Raw genomic sequence first — 17880 nt, forward strand, 5'->3', positions numbered from 1 at the left:
CCTGCACAGTGTTTCCAATGCATCTCTATGGGAGCAGACAGCCTAACCTCCCTCACTCCAAGTATCGGGTAGGTTCAAACCACTGACCTGGTTGCTTATAGCCCAATGCTTACTAGTCAGCATCATCGGGACTCAGGAGTCTTTACTACATACAGTGACTGGCCATAAAAAAAGAACATGCTTCTCAAAATATCTGTTAATGATAAAGACCAGGATGCTTTGATTCAAGTGTTCAGACTTGATATAAGCCATCTGGAGAGCTGGGTGAATTAAAATGTGTTCAATGGCCACCGATAGAAGCATTTTTATTATCTTCTGTAATCCACTCACAGGATCTTACTCAGCTATTGTTCAAACTAAAGACACAGGAGGAACACACAAATTTCCTGTTTTTGCCTTAAAGCTCTCACACATGCAAAACACCGCAAGCTCAACAAAGAGCCCTAGGTCTCCCTTAGGGACCCCTCACATCCAAAATCCTCCCGCTTCTCCTGCACCTGCCTCAGCATTCCCGAAGCCCAATGCCCAGCGGCCAATACCTCAATGGTTTTCACTCGGGCAGTGGTTCTCAACTTTCCTCATGCTGAGACCCTTTCATACAGTTCCTCACGTTGTGGTCACCCCCAACCATAACATGATTTTCATTGCTACTTCATAACTGTGATTTTGCTGCTGTTATGAATAGTTCTGTAAATATCTGATATGCAGGATGTATTTTCATTGCTACAAATTGAACATAATTAAAGCATAGTGATTAATCACAAAAACAATATGTAATTATATATTGTGAAATATTTATTTTTAATTACAAATCAATGAAATTTTATCTTGAAGCATGGTGTAGCATGGGTAACAGTCTTCACGTCGGGTGCCCGTATGTGGGCCTATCTGCATGTGGACAGACCCACCTGGAGACGAATAGAGGAGCAGTGTCTCAGTTCTTAAGACTATCAGAAATATGTTTTCTAATGGTCTTAGACGACCCCTGTAAAAGGGTCATTCGACAATCCCCCCCTCAAAAAAAAGGGGTCACAACCCACAGGTTGAGAACCCCTGCACTAGGGGGTTGAGCATTTGATCCCTAGTTTGCTTAAAGCCACTCCCCCTTGTCAAGGAGGTGATGGAGTCGGTGTCAACATGAGTGTCAGAGGGTTAAGGACTCCAGTGACTAGGACCCTTGTGAAGGGGGTAGGTTCCCAAGTCAACACAAGGAGAGAGGCCTCTTGTTTACGATCCCCAGGTATTGCTGGATCCTTTCAGTTATTCCTCCCCAAGCACAGCCTGCTGAAAATCAGGCTGAGTCTGACCCCACAGCGACCTTCAGACAACACTGAGCCTCCTGGGCAGTAAGAGATAATGGCACAAAGGGGGCCACTGGGAGGTTTTATTACTTGTTTCCAGGTGCGGAGGAGGAGTCAACCATCAAAAGAGGATGGCCACTTTACACCAAGCTTCAGAAGGGGAAAAAAATACATAAAAAGGCACTCCACAAAGGAATTGATTGGAGAAACACATGAATTGTGTGATCTATGGATTGTAAGGCGTGAGGGGTAATAAATGCCAACTTGTTTATTGATTAAACCAGAACTGCGTGAGATGTTAATTGATTAAAATAGGAGATTTAAGGCACTTCCCAAATCTGCCCAATCACAGTACGCATTACTTTAACAGGTACACTTAATTGAAAGGTACCAAGTGACAGACCTTACAAACTCCTTTGACCACCCAAATCCGGATGGGGGAAAGGCACCTAACTCTGAAGAGAGCAAAAATGAATCCGCAGACATTAAGGGACATATAAATAAAATTTGATCAAGTATACAGTTGTGGCAGAAACGTATTCCCTTAGAGAGAGAGGCTCAACTATTGTTCTAACCTTGGGGTCACCACGTCCTCACAAGACTTTGCTCTGGACGCTAACTTCCAGGGCGTAGTTACAGAGTGGAGTAGGCAGAGAAGGGAGCCAGGAAAGGAGCTTTATCTTTCGACTCCCGCCCCCTGTGCCAAGGCAATTAACACTGGTCCTGACACTCTTTTCTCCATTGTGTTCTACCTACCTGCGCTTCATTTTAAACAGGTCGCCAAGCAGCACGCTTCAGGAGCCTGAAAGCAGAGGCTGCCCTGAGAGAACTGCGATCTGAACGGCTTGGCAAAGGCTCCCTGTCCCTTTTTGCTTTGGGATTTTCAAGTGACATTACGGGAGAGATGGAAGGGTTCTCCTTAATGCCTTTTAGTTCGGTAGCCAGTTTGTGTTTTGGATTTGAGACCTATCTTTGCCATTAAAGTTGGCCAAAAAAAAAATCTCTTAGGTCTTCCTGCCTCCTGTTTCTAAATGAAGTCCCCTTAAATCCCGAAACTTCTACATCCCAGGTGGAAACTCCAGGATCAGGAAACGCCTCCAAGCTCCTAGGGCGAACCCCTTCTCATTGCTACTCTAAATAGCGCGGGAACCGCCGGAGAAGGCGGCTCAGAGGCACAGGGCGGGGCCAAGGGCATTCGCAGTAGGACATCAGACCTTATCAGCTTTCTTCCCCCCGCCCCCCTCCGCCCCCAAGGGGCAGCCTTTCTTTCTCCCTCGCCCACGGTAACCAGACGTGGCCGCTATCTGCCTTCCGGCAGTTTTTACTCCGGTCTCCTTTCTTCCCCTTTTTCTCAGCAGCGTGCCCCACAAGTAGACTGCTACCCTGGGTCCCATAAAGGACCGGGTGGCGGTGCTCCGAGGAAAAGCCACCGCAGCAAGGCTCGTCTCCGAGGGTGCCCCAGTGCACTAGGTCCCCCACTAGCGCCGCGGCCCAGGTGCTCAGAGCCCCGCGGGGTGCACCCCTCCCCGGGCCGGCGCAGCGTTGGACCGCGCACACATTTGCATGCTGTCTGATGTCGCAGTGGCTTCCCAGCTGCTCGCCAACCCCACAGCGGACGTCTGACTGTGCGCGCACTGGAACTGCAAATGCGCTGGCCTCCGAGCCTCCCGAGTCCGAGCCCGGCGGGAACCAAAGTTCCAAGCGGCTTTGATGTGCCTCCTCCCACGCCCCTCCCCAGCTCCCAGCTCCTGCTCGGCCCAGGAAGGACCCCCCGCCTGGCCCGACCGAACCGAAGCGGCAGGCGTGAGACACCGATGGGTTGCTAGTGACTGAAACTCAGCTGGGATCCATGTGCCACAAAAGGGAGGTGTTGCGAGTCTTTAAATTGGGGGGGGGGTGCGACAGGGAAGCGCCTGGGCGGTAGGGTGAGCACTGCTCCTCCCCGCCCCCACCCCCCTGTTTTGGAAACCTCTCATTCAGACTATCAAGCCAGTTCAGGTCATTTCCTGCGTAACACTACAAGTTAAAACAAGATCCAGAAAATCCATTAATCTTTAATTACGCCGCCTCCAAACCGGGAGCACGATTGGGGGGGCGGGGGGGGGGGTGGAGGACAGAGGGGATTGGTGGGTCGGAAAGCAAAAGGCCGGAGAAACCCGGGCCCCCGACCTCAGCGGCTGCTTACCTCGCTCAGCTCCGCCGAGGAGTCGTTGCCATATTTCATGGCAACTCCGGAATTCATGACTGCACTTTTTCAGGCTCTCGAGGATGGGCAGCTGGGCTTAACAAGCTCGGTACCCACGGCGTGGAGCCTTCCCGGGCATCGTCGTCTAGACAGCCATCTTCGCCCAGGACAGTTGCGAAGTCCAAACGCAGGATGCAAACACTCCGAAAAGCAGCCCGATCGGGCGGGCGTCTCGCCAACGAGCCGCGGCCGAGAGGCTTCGGGGCCGCGGCGCGCACGCCGTGGCTGCAGCCGCAGAGCCGGCGCGGGGAACCGCCTGCTCGCTGCGACCGCCGGTCCCGGGCCAGCGCCGTCCTAGGGCGCCTCGCCCTCCCCCATGCCCGGGCTGCCGGCCCCCGCCCGCGGCACGCTGGGGCCAGCTGCCCAGCACACTGGCCGAGCCCGCGCCGCGGCCCCGGGAAGGCAGCAGAGCCCGAGAGGCCGCGCGAGCGGAGCGGCACCTCACGCCGAAGTTTCCCCTCGGAAGGGTCTGGAGTTGTGAGTGGACGGTGATTGAACGCAGCTGTGTGGCTGCTGGCTACGCGGGACGCGGAGGGGGCGGGGCCGGGGCGGGCCTGGCGGGCGGGGGGGGGGGGCGAGCCCAGGAGACGTTGCCGTGCGCGCAGGCATCCTTCCAGCTCTCTGCGATAGTAATTACAGGACCAAATCCAAGAGGAAGAGCGAAACAGGAAAAGCCACCTGAGTAATTGTGCAGGAAAAAAATTTATTTTTTCAAGACGTTCCACTTACAGGATCCACTTTCCATGATTTAATGGGGTTGAGGCAAATCTGAACACTACTCCGAGCAGCGATGTGCATTTCTCATGGTACATTAAGATCTTAGAGGAGTGTAGGGCGGTCGTGTTCCTGGCTCAGCCTCAAGCAGTGGTTCTCAGTACAGTTTCTCATGTTGTGGTGACCCCCCCCCCAACCATAAAATTATTTTGGTTGCTACTTCATCACTGTCATTTTGCTACTGTTATGAATCTGGAGACTCCTGTGAAAGAGTCATTCGACACCCCCCCAGGAGGTCATGGCCCACAGGTTGAGAACCACTGGTCTAAAGTCAATACTGAGGGCGTAAATTCACTGTCAAACTCCCTCTCTTTGTCCTGGGGCGGGGTCCATTTTCTGTATGTCTATAATAAAGCTAAAGATGCCCCATCCCTAGAGAGATCGGCTCACATTTTCCATCCTCTTCAACCCCAGCTCAATAGAAATACCAAAGCCGAGAGGGATTCTGTCTTCCAGAGTTGGAACCGTGCTTCAGAAGAGATTCCGTCAACCCTGTTCTCCAGCCCAATGCCTGGGTCAGAGCTCCCCCACAGGTGTGAGTTCTGGATGTACATACAGACGAGTCCACAGAGAGGCCAATACAAGTCACAGGGTGATGAGAGGTTTGAATTCTCAGTGTTGAAAAAGACGAGTAGTGATTCCTTCCTCCTCTGCCCTTCAGAATTCATTTGAGAGAACCTGAATCACGTTATTTCATTTCTTTGAAAAGCATGTAAGCGGGACAATGAATAAGGAAGCCTGCGGAAGAATTGATGCATTCATTGATGCACTGAATTATGGAGCTGGCAAAGAATATTGAAAGGACCCTGGACTGCCAGAAGATTAAGCAGATCTGTCTTGGAAGAATTACAGCCAGAATGCTCCTTCGTGTGCAGGGCTGACTTCATCCCACATACTTTGGACATGTCGGTTGAGACGACGCCCTGAAGAGAAAGGACACCATGCGGGATAAAGCAGAGGAGCAATGAAAAAGAGGAAGGCCCTGCAGGAGATGATTGACAGAGTAGCTGCAGCCAAGGGCTCCAACGTAACCATTAGGAGGATGGCGTAGGAATGAGAAATACTCTGCTGTCCACAGGATCACTATGAGTTGGAACCAACTCCATAGCTGTGAGCTTGGATTTTCTGTTTTAGTCTCTGAGGAAACATCTTTGATTTACATAATTTAAAAGATATGAAATAATTTTTGATTCAAGCAGAGGAGGAGGGAGTCACCACCCCCCTTTTTTTTTAATTCGACTAGGAGAATTAAAGCCTCTCCCTTGTATTTGCAACTTGTATTGGCCTCTCTGTAGACTTGTTTGTATATCCAGGGGAACTCAAGTGGAAAGGGCAGCTCTACCCCAGGCAGCTGAGTGGAAATGTAATAATGAAGAAAGATTGCACACTCCTAGTTTCCCGAAAGGAGATTCACACAGCTTCAGGTTGTTGTTGTTAAGTGCCATCCGGTCAGTTCTGACACACAGAGACGCTATGTACACCAGGAAGAAGTACGGTCTGTTCGGCGCCTTTCTCACAATTGTTATGTTCAAATCCGTCATTGCAGCCATTGTGTCAATCCACCTTGTCGGAGGTCTTCCTCCTTTCTCACTACCTTTCCACTTTACCATGCATGATGTGCTTTTCCAGGGACTGGCCTCTCCTGATAACATGTCCAAAGTAGACGAGATGCCATCTTGCCAGTCTCATTTCTAAGGAGCATTCTAGCTGTCCTTCCACGACAGATTTGGCAATCCATAGCACTTTCAGTGTTCTTTGCCAGTACCATAATTCAGATGCATCGATTTTTCTTAGTGTCCAACTTTCACATGCATATGAGGTGACCGAAAATACCAGGAATGTGGCCATAAAGATGGTAAAACATTCACAATGTTATCTTGGAAACATGAATGTAATGGGCCAGATCCACTTTGCTCTAATAATAGAAGTAGCTGGTGGCCAAATTACTAGACTGCTAACAAAAGTTGGAGCTTCAAACACGCCTAAAGACACCTGAGAAGTAAGGTCTGGCAACCCAAAATCGTGTGGCGTTCAGTCCTTTGCCCTTGGCACCTCCACCACTCGGAACACACTTAACAACATAATAGTTAAGATTCCTTCCTGTCATCACAATCTCTTTAGAGGACTGTTCTGATGGGCTGTGTTCTGGCTTTTTCATTAACAAAACTTTTCTTTCTATTCTCTTTTGGTGGAGCTGTTTTCTAGGTTGGGGGTAGATTTTATCTTTATGAACTTTTCCCCAGCACAGAGCGGTAAATGATGTTCTCTCTATAAGTGCTATAGGCTCTCTATAAGGTTCTATAAGGCAGCCACTGGACTTGGATGCCCTGGAAAATCTCCTGATCCTTTCCAACAGTAGGTTTTCAGGGTTGCTGAAGAAGCCTCCTCAATCTCATTCTACACAATAGAAACAAAAATGTCTCAGGCTCAAATAACAGACTGAGGCATTTCCTGAAGTCTTCTGTGAAAAAGCCATTGTATTGTTCACGTCAAAAGTATGTTTTTTAATCCCAAATAGAATGTTTATTCTACCCTTTAAGACTCAAAGAGCTCAACATTTACATAGGTATCTTACCATTCACCTTCCTGTTGAGTACATTCATGCCTGCTGGAAACAATGTGGGGATAAAGAGCATAGGGCCCGCTGGAGTTCTAGGCCATTGCCAAACTAGAGCACATTAGGAATAGCTCTTCTGCATAGATGTGGAACGGTTTGGAAACCACAGCATTAATTTATTCACTGCTGAAAATTGTGTGCTTGGTGGTGGTGGAAAATAAAAAAATATAAGGAAGACTCGCACTGCCCTGACCATAAAATAGTTTGGCAAACATGACCAGGAATGGCAATTCTAGACAGAAAACATCTGACATAAAACCAGTACAGTACACACAAAGGTTGATAACACTTCAGAGGAGGGAAATCTATGTCAGTGCATGATCTGGAAAAGAGCCTGTGAAGGAATCCTAGAGATTTCTATTTGAAGAACGGCTAAATCAAGCAGAGATGAAGAGTGGGGAGAAGAGAGTTGAGGCAATAAGAACACAGTGAGAGAAAATTGAAGGTGGAACCTGCAAAGTATGTGTGAGCAATGACAGGCATTCCATACCGGCACGGAAACTGTGTTAGAAAGGTATATCGAAGCTAGATTGTGGATGGCTTTGAGTGCCAGGCTGCAGAAATAGAACTTCCTAGTAAGCAATGAAGAGCCAACAAGGGTTGGCTCAGAAAGAATACCATCGGAGCTTTAAGATACTCCAGTAAATTTGTGTCATGCTCACAATGAACTTACATGATTTCAAACAGTAGTGTGGAGTGTGATTCTGGTGTTTAAAGATATATTTAAAGATTCATAGTTTTCAAACTACATAGTCCCTAAAATCAAACAAATGAGTTCTTCTGGTATTCAACCAAAAGAAAAGTGACTTCCTTGTCTAGCAGACCTGTCCCATGTATTAGGTCCTTTAATTTCTTGACTGCTGCTTCCGTGAGCATTTATGGTGGATCCAAGCACATTTAAGTCCTTGACAATTTCCATCTTTCCTCCATTGATCATGATATGGTTTGCAGTTCAGTTGCGATGATCCTTGTCTTCTTCACATTGAGTTGCAGTACATTCTGGAAGGTACGGTCTGTGATTTTTATCAGCCAGTGCTGCGAGTCCTCCTTGCTTTCAGCAAGCAAGTTGTGTCATCTGCATATTGTAGCTTGTTAATAAGGTTTCCTCCCATCCTGATGCCATGTTATTCTTCATATAATCCAGTTTTTTGGATTATTTGCTCATTATTCAGATTAAATAAGTATAGTGAAAAGGCTCACTACTGACCCACACATTTCCTGATCTAACACCAGGCAGCATTCCCTTGTTGTGTCCCAACAACTGCCTCTTGGTCCATGCACAGGTTGAGTACAATGAAGTAGTCTGGGAGTCCTATTCTTCTCAATGTTATCCATAGGTTGCTATGATCACACAGGCAAATGGCTTTGCGTAGTCAATAAAACACCCGTAAACATCTTTCTGGTATTCTCTACTTTCAGCCAAGAAGCATCTGTGTTACCAACTCGGGTCTCAGCGCAGCTGAGAGAACAAGACAGAGACAGGATAAAAGTGAAAGGAGAAGGCTTTACTTTGTTGACCAAGCAGGAGCAAACTGGGACTAGAGTTACTAAGGCAAACTCCCGGGGGAAAGGGAGGTTTACAGTTGTATACATATACACCATGAATAAATCATGAATATGTAACCGATTCCATAGAAGCAGTCACCTACACACATGAAGGTGGGGCTGTGAATCTTGACAGCATATGGTTGACCAGATCCCTCATGTTCAGATGTCTTCCCGGTTAATCTGATGACATCTCCCCGGCAACGTTTGGTTCCCTGACCAGAGTACTTCTTTTCTGAAATGACTTGAAGGTGACAACGGTCCCTTCTGCATACGTGTAGTGGTCACAATGCATACTGTATAGGATACTTTCCCGGGAGGAAAAGGGATCAAAAGAGACAGGTAATTAGGAAGAAAAGCACGAGTTAATTTTGGGCAATGTATGAGGTGTATTCTAACGTCCCATGAAAGCGTCTCGTAATCTAAGGACAGGTGGTTCCTTGGGCGAGTTGCGGGATGTAGAGTGTAGAGCCGAACAGTTTGGGGAGTTGTTTCATTTGGAATGAGCACAATCATGGATGTCCTCCGGCCCCTCGGGCAGGCAGCCGTCCTTCAAAGGACTGTGACATCTTTCACAAGTGTCTCTCGCTCTCTCTTGTCGAAGGCCTAAGTGTCCTTCAAAGAGCAATTCCTATAAAACCGGAGATGGGAGGCAGATTATCAGAAGGAATGAGGAGAAATTCAGAGCAACAAATGTGTACTACTCTTTTGGTAAATTTGATGGTGATCAAAGGTCAAGGTACGAGACATTCTCTCTTAGATTTGGTAAGAATGTTGAGTAGAAGGAATATCTGTAGACTTGGGCTCAGGGAAATCTGGAAGACACAAAGGAAAGGGAATGGAGTAACATTCCTGGTAAAGGGAGAAAGGAGATCAGGAATAAAAAATTAACACACAAGATTAATTTTAGAGTAAACTTGGAGGAAATGTGAATCCTAATGTTCCTTTGTAGGGGACCAGGAACAGGTGACAGAAGTGAAGAATTTAAAAATTAGGAAAAAGAACATGCAGTGAGTTTCCTTACTGCTGAAGGTTCAAGACTTTCTCCCCAGGTTATTTCAAATAAAATGATACTCGTTATTGACTTCCATGGTGTGTCAACCAACCAGCACTGTCTTGGTTGCTGTCAGAAGTACTCTGGCCTGCATATCTATGTGTCTGCTGTCCTTAGTGAATTCCCACACAACTGGGATTTGGTTGGAAGTCTAATCTGTACAGACTCTTCATCCATTCATGGAAACAGAATTTTCTGCTTACCTAGAAACTCGTCCCAGGACTGCTGCCGCCTCATCGTCTTCTCTGAGACAGAAAAGGCCTTAGGGAACATAAGGCCAGGAAGGAGAGGAACCCACACACCTGGCTATTGCTCAATCAGAACTTTGTACCTACTTCTTGACCTCGACTACCACCTTCTGCCCACATCACTCAATAGGACTTAATGACTGTGGAAGTAGGAGAACTAGGAGAAACTTTTCTGAAGACCCATGCTGAAGCAGCCACAGTATAGAAGGATATTCAGGGATGCACAGTTGCACACTTGGGAAGGTAAGGCGAGCTCTAATCCTGAAGCCATGTACTACATTGGAAACACACGCAGGGCTTTATTCTCCTCAATGTGTGAGATTACATGCTGAGGCACTCCTGGAATTTCTGATGTTCTTTGGATATTGACCAAATTGCAGCAGCCTTATCTATAGCTTTCTTAATTCTCAGATTAACTGGGGGGGGGGCATTTAAGTTTTAACAAATCATCTTCAGTTCAGACAATCTTAGAAAGAAGAAGACCAATTTGGAGCTTCCCCTCAGCGTGTGCAGTTCTTTATTGACTTTCCATTTGTCTCACCAACCTTTAACCTACGCTCACACGCGTTCTGAAGTTAGGGTCACAGCTACTCCCTCATCCTTTCCCGGAAATAAAACTTTGACTACTTTTAAGTCATGATTGTTTCCCTTCCACAGTCATACTGAGGAGGCTGGATATATATTGTTAGTTAACCAGAATCTCTAGGATTTCTTTTCTCACTCTTGTGAGTTGGCTTCTACTCAGATGGCCCAGAATGGAACACTGCCCGGTCCAAGGTCATTCTCACAATGTTTTCATGCCGGAGCCCACACTTGAAGCCACTGTATCACTCCTCTTGTTGAAGACGTCCGCTCTTTGCACTGTTCCCTAAGGCCTTTTCTGTCTCAGAGAAGACGATGAGGCGGCAGCAGTCCTGGGACGAGTTTCTAGGTAAGCAGAAAATGCTGCTTCCATGAATGGATGAAGAGTCTGTACAGATTAGACTTCCAACCAAATCCCAGTTGTGTGGGAATTCACTAAGGACAGCAGACACATAGATACGCAGGCCAGAGTACCTCTGACAGCAACCAAGACAGTGCTGGTTGGTTGACACACCATGGAAGTCAATAACGAGTATCATTTTATTTGAAATAACCTGGGGAGAAAGTCTTGAACCTTCAGCAGTAAGGAAACTTACTGAGAATTTAGGACTGACTGTCTGGAACTCTCACATGGTCCTTTTAACCCTCTGTCTCTATTCCTGGATTGTCCAGACTACACTTGCCTGGGATAGCAGTCCACTAAGCTGAATCACGCCTTAACTCTTTCAGCCAACACAAGGACCCTAAGTTCAAAATGATCCCTTTCCTGTTGATTCTCTTAAAAGGAAAGAGAAGTTTGAGACCCCAGAATTCAGGAAGGAAACATTCACATGAAGCTAATTCACATGAAGGTGAGAAACTCTCATAATCTTTCAACCACCAGTCCAAATTATTTACATTGTAAAAAGAGAATGCTTTGAAATACCTCTCAAATTGGTGGGCTTTCCCAAAGTGGGAGGAGAATTTTGAGTGGAAAGAAGGATTTTAGCATTGTGTCAGGACTCAGTCCTTACGAGTCATTAAAAAAAAAAGTTTTCAAAGTATACACTCAGAAGAATTTCCTGCTCTAAATCTATTGACTGGCCCCACTATCCCTCCCCACCCATCCCCCAACTCCAGAAACATTCTGCCTAGCCCAGTGCAGTGCCCTCTGTTCAATTCCACTCTTCCCTCTGGTTGTAATCCAGGTCTGAGTCCCAGGCCGGCAATCTCGGGCCCGCGGCAGTGGCCTAACCATCACTGACACCATTTGCTCCTGCGTAAGAAGCGCTGCACGGGGCTTAAAGGAAGCTTACAATCAGCTCATCCCTGCCTCTTGAAGGTGAGGATGTGTAGGGTCAGCGAGTTCAAGTGCCATTCATTCAAAAGAAGCAAAATAGCTCCTGTGTGCCAGCCACTGTGGTGGGCCCTGGACTTCAATGGTAAACAGGACAGAAAAGGTCCCTGGCTTCACAGAGCTACCATGCTGGGTAGGAAAGAAAGCATAATCAAATTACGAAGATAGCTACAACCTGGGATGGGTGCTATAAGGGAAAACAACAGGGACTTTGATGGGAGAGGTCAGGCCCTTTAAATCAAAGGTCAGAGGCCTCCCTGAGAACGCTTTTCAGACTGAAGGTCAAGAAGAAGCCAGGGAGGCAAGGAGTGGGGGAAGGGTGGTGCAAACAGAGGGACCAACAAATGCAAAAGGTTTGGCCTTTTATAATCAATTTTTAATAATTCAATAGTTCACTTTTTCTGAAATTAAATACAAAGGGAGAGACTGATGAAGCGTGTGTAGGCTACAGCACATTTCATCCTGTGTGCACAGGAAGGTCCCGGGGAGATTTTAAGACCATCAAAATATATGTATTTTACTGTGTTTCTGGTAAACGTGTACACAGCACAGCAAATCAGGTTCGCATTGGACAGTTTTGATATGTGATTCTGTGACACCGTTTGCCATTTCCAGTGTGTCAGTGTTCTCACTTTCATCCTGTTTGCTTTGTTTCCAGTGATCTAGCTCCCCTGTCTTTTCTTCTTTGCTTTTTTAAAATCGTTTTATTGGGGCTCATACAACGCTTATCACAATCCATGCATACATCAATTGTGTAAAGCAATTTGTACATTCATTGCCCTCATCATTCTCAAAACATTTGCTCTCCACTTAAGCCCCTGGCATCAGCTCCTCATTTTTTCCACTCTCTCTCCGCTCCCTCATGAAGCCTTGATAGTTTATAAATTATTATTTTGTCATATCTTGCCCTGCCTGATGTCTCCCTTCACCCACTTTTCTGTTGTCCGTCCCCCAGGGAGGAGGTCACATGTAGATCCTTGTAATTGGTTCCCCCTTCCCACCCGCCCTCCCTCTGTGCGCCTTTGCTTTCACATAAAGGTTGCTCAGTGTCGGATAGCAGATTATTGAAGGAAACACACGACTTATCAGTGATACTGTTTATTATATAAACTGATCTATTATTTAGCAGCAAATGGCCTCTAGGTGTAGCTTCGGGTTCAAGTTCAAATAACTGAGGTTTCATAGGTTCCTTTAGTCTCTATCATAGACGCCCTGGTGGTATAGTGGTTATGAGTTGGGCTGTGATCCACATGGTCAGCAGTTCAAAACCACCACAGTTCTGTGAGAGAAAGACCGGGCTTTCTACTTCCGTAAACAGTTACCGCCTCTGAAATCCACGGGGAGTCACTACGAGTCAGCTTTGACTCGCTGGCAAAGATTGGTTTGCATTAGTCTCTATCAGTCCATCTAAGTCTGGCTTTCTTCATAAGAATTTGAGTTTTGTTCACATTTTCCTCCCATGCTATTTGATTCTTTTATTACGTCCCTGGTCAGAGCAGTTAGAAGTGGAAGCTGGGTACCAGCTAGTTCTTCTGGTCTCAGGCCTTTTCATGTGGACGATTAGTCCCCTGGGGAGCAAGACAGGCTTTCTACTCCCGTAAAGAACTCCAGCCTCATAAATTCACAGGGCAAGTTCTACCCTGTCCTATAGGGTTGCTATGAGTCAACATCAATTCAATGACAATAAGTTTGGATTTGGGTTGGTTTCGCCTGTGGCATTAGTTTCTTCCTTGAGTCTGGTTTCCTTTATTCTCTTCTGATCCAGACTAATAGAGACCAGTAGCTGTACCTTAGATGGCTAGTCACAAGGTGTAAAGACCTTAGACACTACTCCCATAATTAGGATACGGGACACTGTCCTTAAGAGCTATGTGATACCAAGTGTGTCACTGCTGTTGCCTAGTGTGGACATCTCAATGGCTGCTTCCACTCTCCATATTCCTTACCTGGCAGGGCAGCAGGATGCCCACAAACAAATCTACTTCTCAGACAAATACTTCACTGAGCACATGAGCACTGGCAGGCCATGTTACCCAAAGGACTTTACAAACCAGCACCACAAACCCATGTAAGGTCTGAAGAGCAGTAAAGGAGACTTCATTTTCAAAAGGCTTGACTGTATACATTACCCAATTCATGAGCCAGACCTGCATATTCTTTTTAGACAAGCTCTTCCAGCGGAGCAATACAAATGAAGATTATATGGGGATTGCCAATTAAGTCTTTTTCAAATTTTATATATATATTAGTATGCAGGGAATGCTTGAAAATTATATAAATCATTCATCGAGAGCTGTATTCTTCACAGCAACAAAGCTCAGTCTAATGCGACTTCAAGTGCATTACTGTAAGGTGTTTAAGAGAAAACTTCTTTTAGTTAGTTTGTCTTAGTATAAGTATCTATTACTTTTTTTACTAAAGTTTCTGTGTTGCATTTATATTGAAAAAGGAGCTATGTTAGACCAGTTGACTGAGTTATCCCCTTAGACTGTGGGTCCCAAGTCTTTTAATTTGTTAAACCAATCCCATATAATATTGAATAGATCTAGAAAATCCCTGTAATTGTGCTCTCCATGGGCATTATTTTATATATATGAATATATATGTAACACATATACATATATGCCTACTGATACACTGAACCATGCACACACATAAACATTCCTATACACATATAAACCAAACCCATTGTCACAAAGTTGGTTTGTGGTACCCCTGGATCACAGAGTAGAACTACACCATACGGTTTCCGTGCTATGACTCTTCATGAAAGCATATGGCTGCATCTTTCTTTCGGGGAGCTGCTAGTTACTTTTAACTGCGGAGGTTTCAGTTAGCAGCCAAGCAGCGCACCAATGTGCCATCTGGGCTCCTTTGATACTCATATATGCAACCACATTCATATTTTTGGTTGTTCATACTTATATGTTATAGTATTTACTGAAATTGTCCCCTTTTGTGTGTATGCTTCATTAGCCTTTGTCAAGTTGTACAGACTTTGTGCAGATTGAATATTGCCTTTCGCATCACTGACCATATCAAGTGTCTGTCATCTAGACGGTGACTCCCTCTGGCAACCGTCAAAGAACATGGTTTTCTGTGGGATACCGATTCCTGACTTTTGATAAAAGGAGGGAGAAGCAAGTAGACAAGGAGGGATTTCTGTAGCACCAAGAAAAAAGAGCCAAGTTCACCCTTTGGTTCTCAGAACCTATGCTGAGAAGCGCCTAGACCCAGGGGAAGATTGATGCCAATGCACATGTAGATCTCTAATGCCAACTACAGATGCTGAAAGGAGACCAGGAACGTTCTCCACAGCTGAGAGAGAGCAGTCCTTCCCCTGGAGCTAGTGCTCTGAGCTTGGACTTATTCACTGATCCACTGATTTGGACTTTTTGACTCCTAAACTGTGAAAGAATGAATTTCTGTTTATCAAAGTCATCTTGTGTTATTTCTGTTAGTGGCGCTAGATAACAAAAACAGCATAGTGGACTCCTCTTTATTAAGGTGAACAGATTTTAACATTGGTAAAGCAGGACACCATTGATAAAACTCATATTCTGGCAAAATAGCCACATGGCAGGTGAAAACCGTATACCCTAGCTTGTCCTGTATTCTTTCCAAAAATCAGGACTTTTAAAAAGTGCTGTGGGATGCAGGAAAAATCGTTTAAAATCGGGACTGTCCCGCCATAAGCGAGACGTCTGGTCACCTTACTTTAAATGATTGTTGAAGTTTATCCCCACAAGGTTGGAACTATATCTTAATGTTTATGAAGTCGGCTACACTACTTTACACCAAATGGCTTATTGCCATGAAGTAGATGAATTGCTGTAGGTAATTGGCTGGTTGGTCCCTGTTTAAAAAATTTTAAGAAACTAAATAGTTAACTCTTTTCACAGTGGATCTCACATATAGAACTAATTAAAAGCCCAGCCTTCTTCTACTGTAAATATAACGCAAGCAAGAAACTCTTCTGTTCATGTCATGAACTGCATTCAGGACTGCTACGCATTCCAATAACCTAGAACCATGCAGCATGAACACCTGTGCCCTTATCAGGGAGAAGTCCCATAAAATAGGAATTCTTCCTGATAAGGACAGGGATGTTCGGCTGAGTGGTTTTAGGTAATTAGAAGACCCCTTTAAAGTGGTGCGTGAAAGTAATGTCACTTTGAGGACTAAGGACAAGAACAGGACTTTGAGAACTGAGGTGCTCCTGACTCAAACCATGGCATTTTTAATCGCCTCCTACGTGTGAAAGTTCAATATTGAGTAAGGAAGACCAAAGAAAAATCAATGCATTTGAATTATGCTGGCCATGAAATATTGAAAGTACCATGGACTACCAAAAGAATTTTAAAAATCTGTCTCAAAAGAAGTACTTGGAAGAATGCTTCTTAGAAGCATGCCTGGTACGACTGTGTCTCGGGTATTGGGGACACGCTATCAGGAGAGATCAATTCCTGACGAAGGACATCATGCTTGGTAAAGAGGAAGACCTTCGACCAGACGGATCGACACAGTGGCTGCAACAATGGGCTCGAGCAGAGGCACAGTTGTGAGGTCGGCCTAGGACCGGGTGTTGTTTTGCTCTGGCGTGCACAGGGTCGCTATGACTAGGAACTGACTCGATGGCACCTAACCGCCACCACCGTATGCATGTGATTCAAGTGATAATCCAAAACTGCTCCCTTCCTGATGAGATCTTTAGAGCCCAAACTCTGTGTCACCTTTCATAAATATTAAGAATGTCTGTTTAAAACATTAACTACTTTGTTCTCCAAATTTCCTTAAACTGTATGAAACTCCCAATGGAAAAGCAAAATTATCGGTGGTGACCACAGATTTGGAAACCAAAGCGAATTTTAAAAAATGCTTTGAGTTCCCAAGAGTATATGCATATTATCAATCTTCTGGAGAGAAAGGAAAAAATATGCAGAAAAGTAATCTAGTAAAAGCTGGAGAATATGTTAAAATTAAATGAATTCCAAATGCCTGCTACTATTGTTTCTGGAGCTCCTTAAGAGGTTAAAACAGTGCCAACCCATCACCTCCTTCAGAACCTGCCCAAAGCAGTAGCAGAATATTTAGTGTACCAAAGCTCTGGTAGCATAGTGGGTTACACGTTGGGCCACTAACCTCAAGGTCAGCAGTTCTAACCTACCAGCAACTCCATAAGAGGAAGATGAGGTTGTCTGCTCCCTTAAGGAATTATAGCTTCAGAAACCAAAAGAGGCAGTTCTACTCTGACCATAGGGTTGCTATGGATCAGAATTGAGACTATGGCAAAACATGTTCACTCTCACACCCTGGTGGTGCGCTGATGAAGTGCTGGGCTGCTAACATAAGGCCCGTGTCCAAACCCGCCAGGCTGTGGTGGAAAGACGAGGCTACATCTGCCCCTGTAAGACTGACAGCCCATAAACCTTACAGAAGTTCAGATCAACTAAGGGGCCTTGGGTCTGTGATGTAGTAGAGAAGCCTCAGGGGCCTCGAGGCTGGCATTGCACAAGTCGAGGGTGCAAGGGGCACAGCTGTGGAGAGCCATCTTCCAAGCCTGGGAGTCGAGGAAGTATTGGTGAACGGCCTGCTAGAGTTGGGATTTCCAACAGAAATCCCCTGTGACATGAGGAAAGGGCTCATGGGCGTTTGATAAATGCAGCTTCTCTCCCTGCAGACATCTTTATCTATCTTGTACAATTGCCATGTGAGCTCAAACTTTTCCTCCTAAGCAAATGCTCTGAAATCAGCATTTCCAGCCATGATCCTTACTTGAGTTCCAGTAATGCTTTTTCCTGGGTCGACCTGGCCCTTTCACGAAGTCTTTCCATCACATAAAATTCTCTCTAAACGGAACCTGTCACTTCTCACCAAGAAGTCACCTTGGTTTCAGCGTTTAAAACTCTGTTACGGGACCCTCGGGCACAAGCCCAATAACTTTGGGGTCATTTCTGTTCCCTCCTCTTTGAGGCAGGTTGCCCTTCCTTCTCCACGTTTACTGCCAGCATCGTCTTTTCCCTTCCTCTTTTTGGGGATGACAGTCACTTGCTGATATAATCCAACTCCAAATCATTCAGCTTACTCTAGGCCAAATATTTCCTCCAAAATGTAGCTTGCTAGCATGCTGTTATCTGGAAAGGACAGCCAGATGCTCCTAGGAGGTCAGGATGACCAG

General features: G+C 45.7%; 1 protein-coding gene across 1 annotated transcript in view; it reads right to left on the bottom strand.

The window, feature by feature from the left end:
- MCC (MCC regulator of Wnt signaling pathway) overlaps positions 1–4031 on the bottom strand; it is a 316952-nt gene extending 312921 nt beyond the window's left edge. Inside the window, exon 1 of the mRNA XM_075541396.1 lies at positions 3487–4031. Coding sequence (XP_075397511.1) covers positions 3487–3543 — 57 coding nt within the window. The 5' untranslated portion in view covers positions 3544–4031. The remainder of the gene's footprint in view (positions 1–3486) is intronic.
- Between the last annotated feature and the right edge of the window lie 13849 nt (positions 4032–17880).

Source organism: Tenrec ecaudatus, chromosome 2 (assembly GCF_050624435.1).
Source record: "Tenrec ecaudatus isolate mTenEca1 chromosome 2, mTenEca1.hap1, whole genome shotgun sequence".
Taxonomy (NCBI): Eukaryota; Metazoa; Chordata; class Mammalia; order Afrosoricida; family Tenrecidae; genus Tenrec; species Tenrec ecaudatus.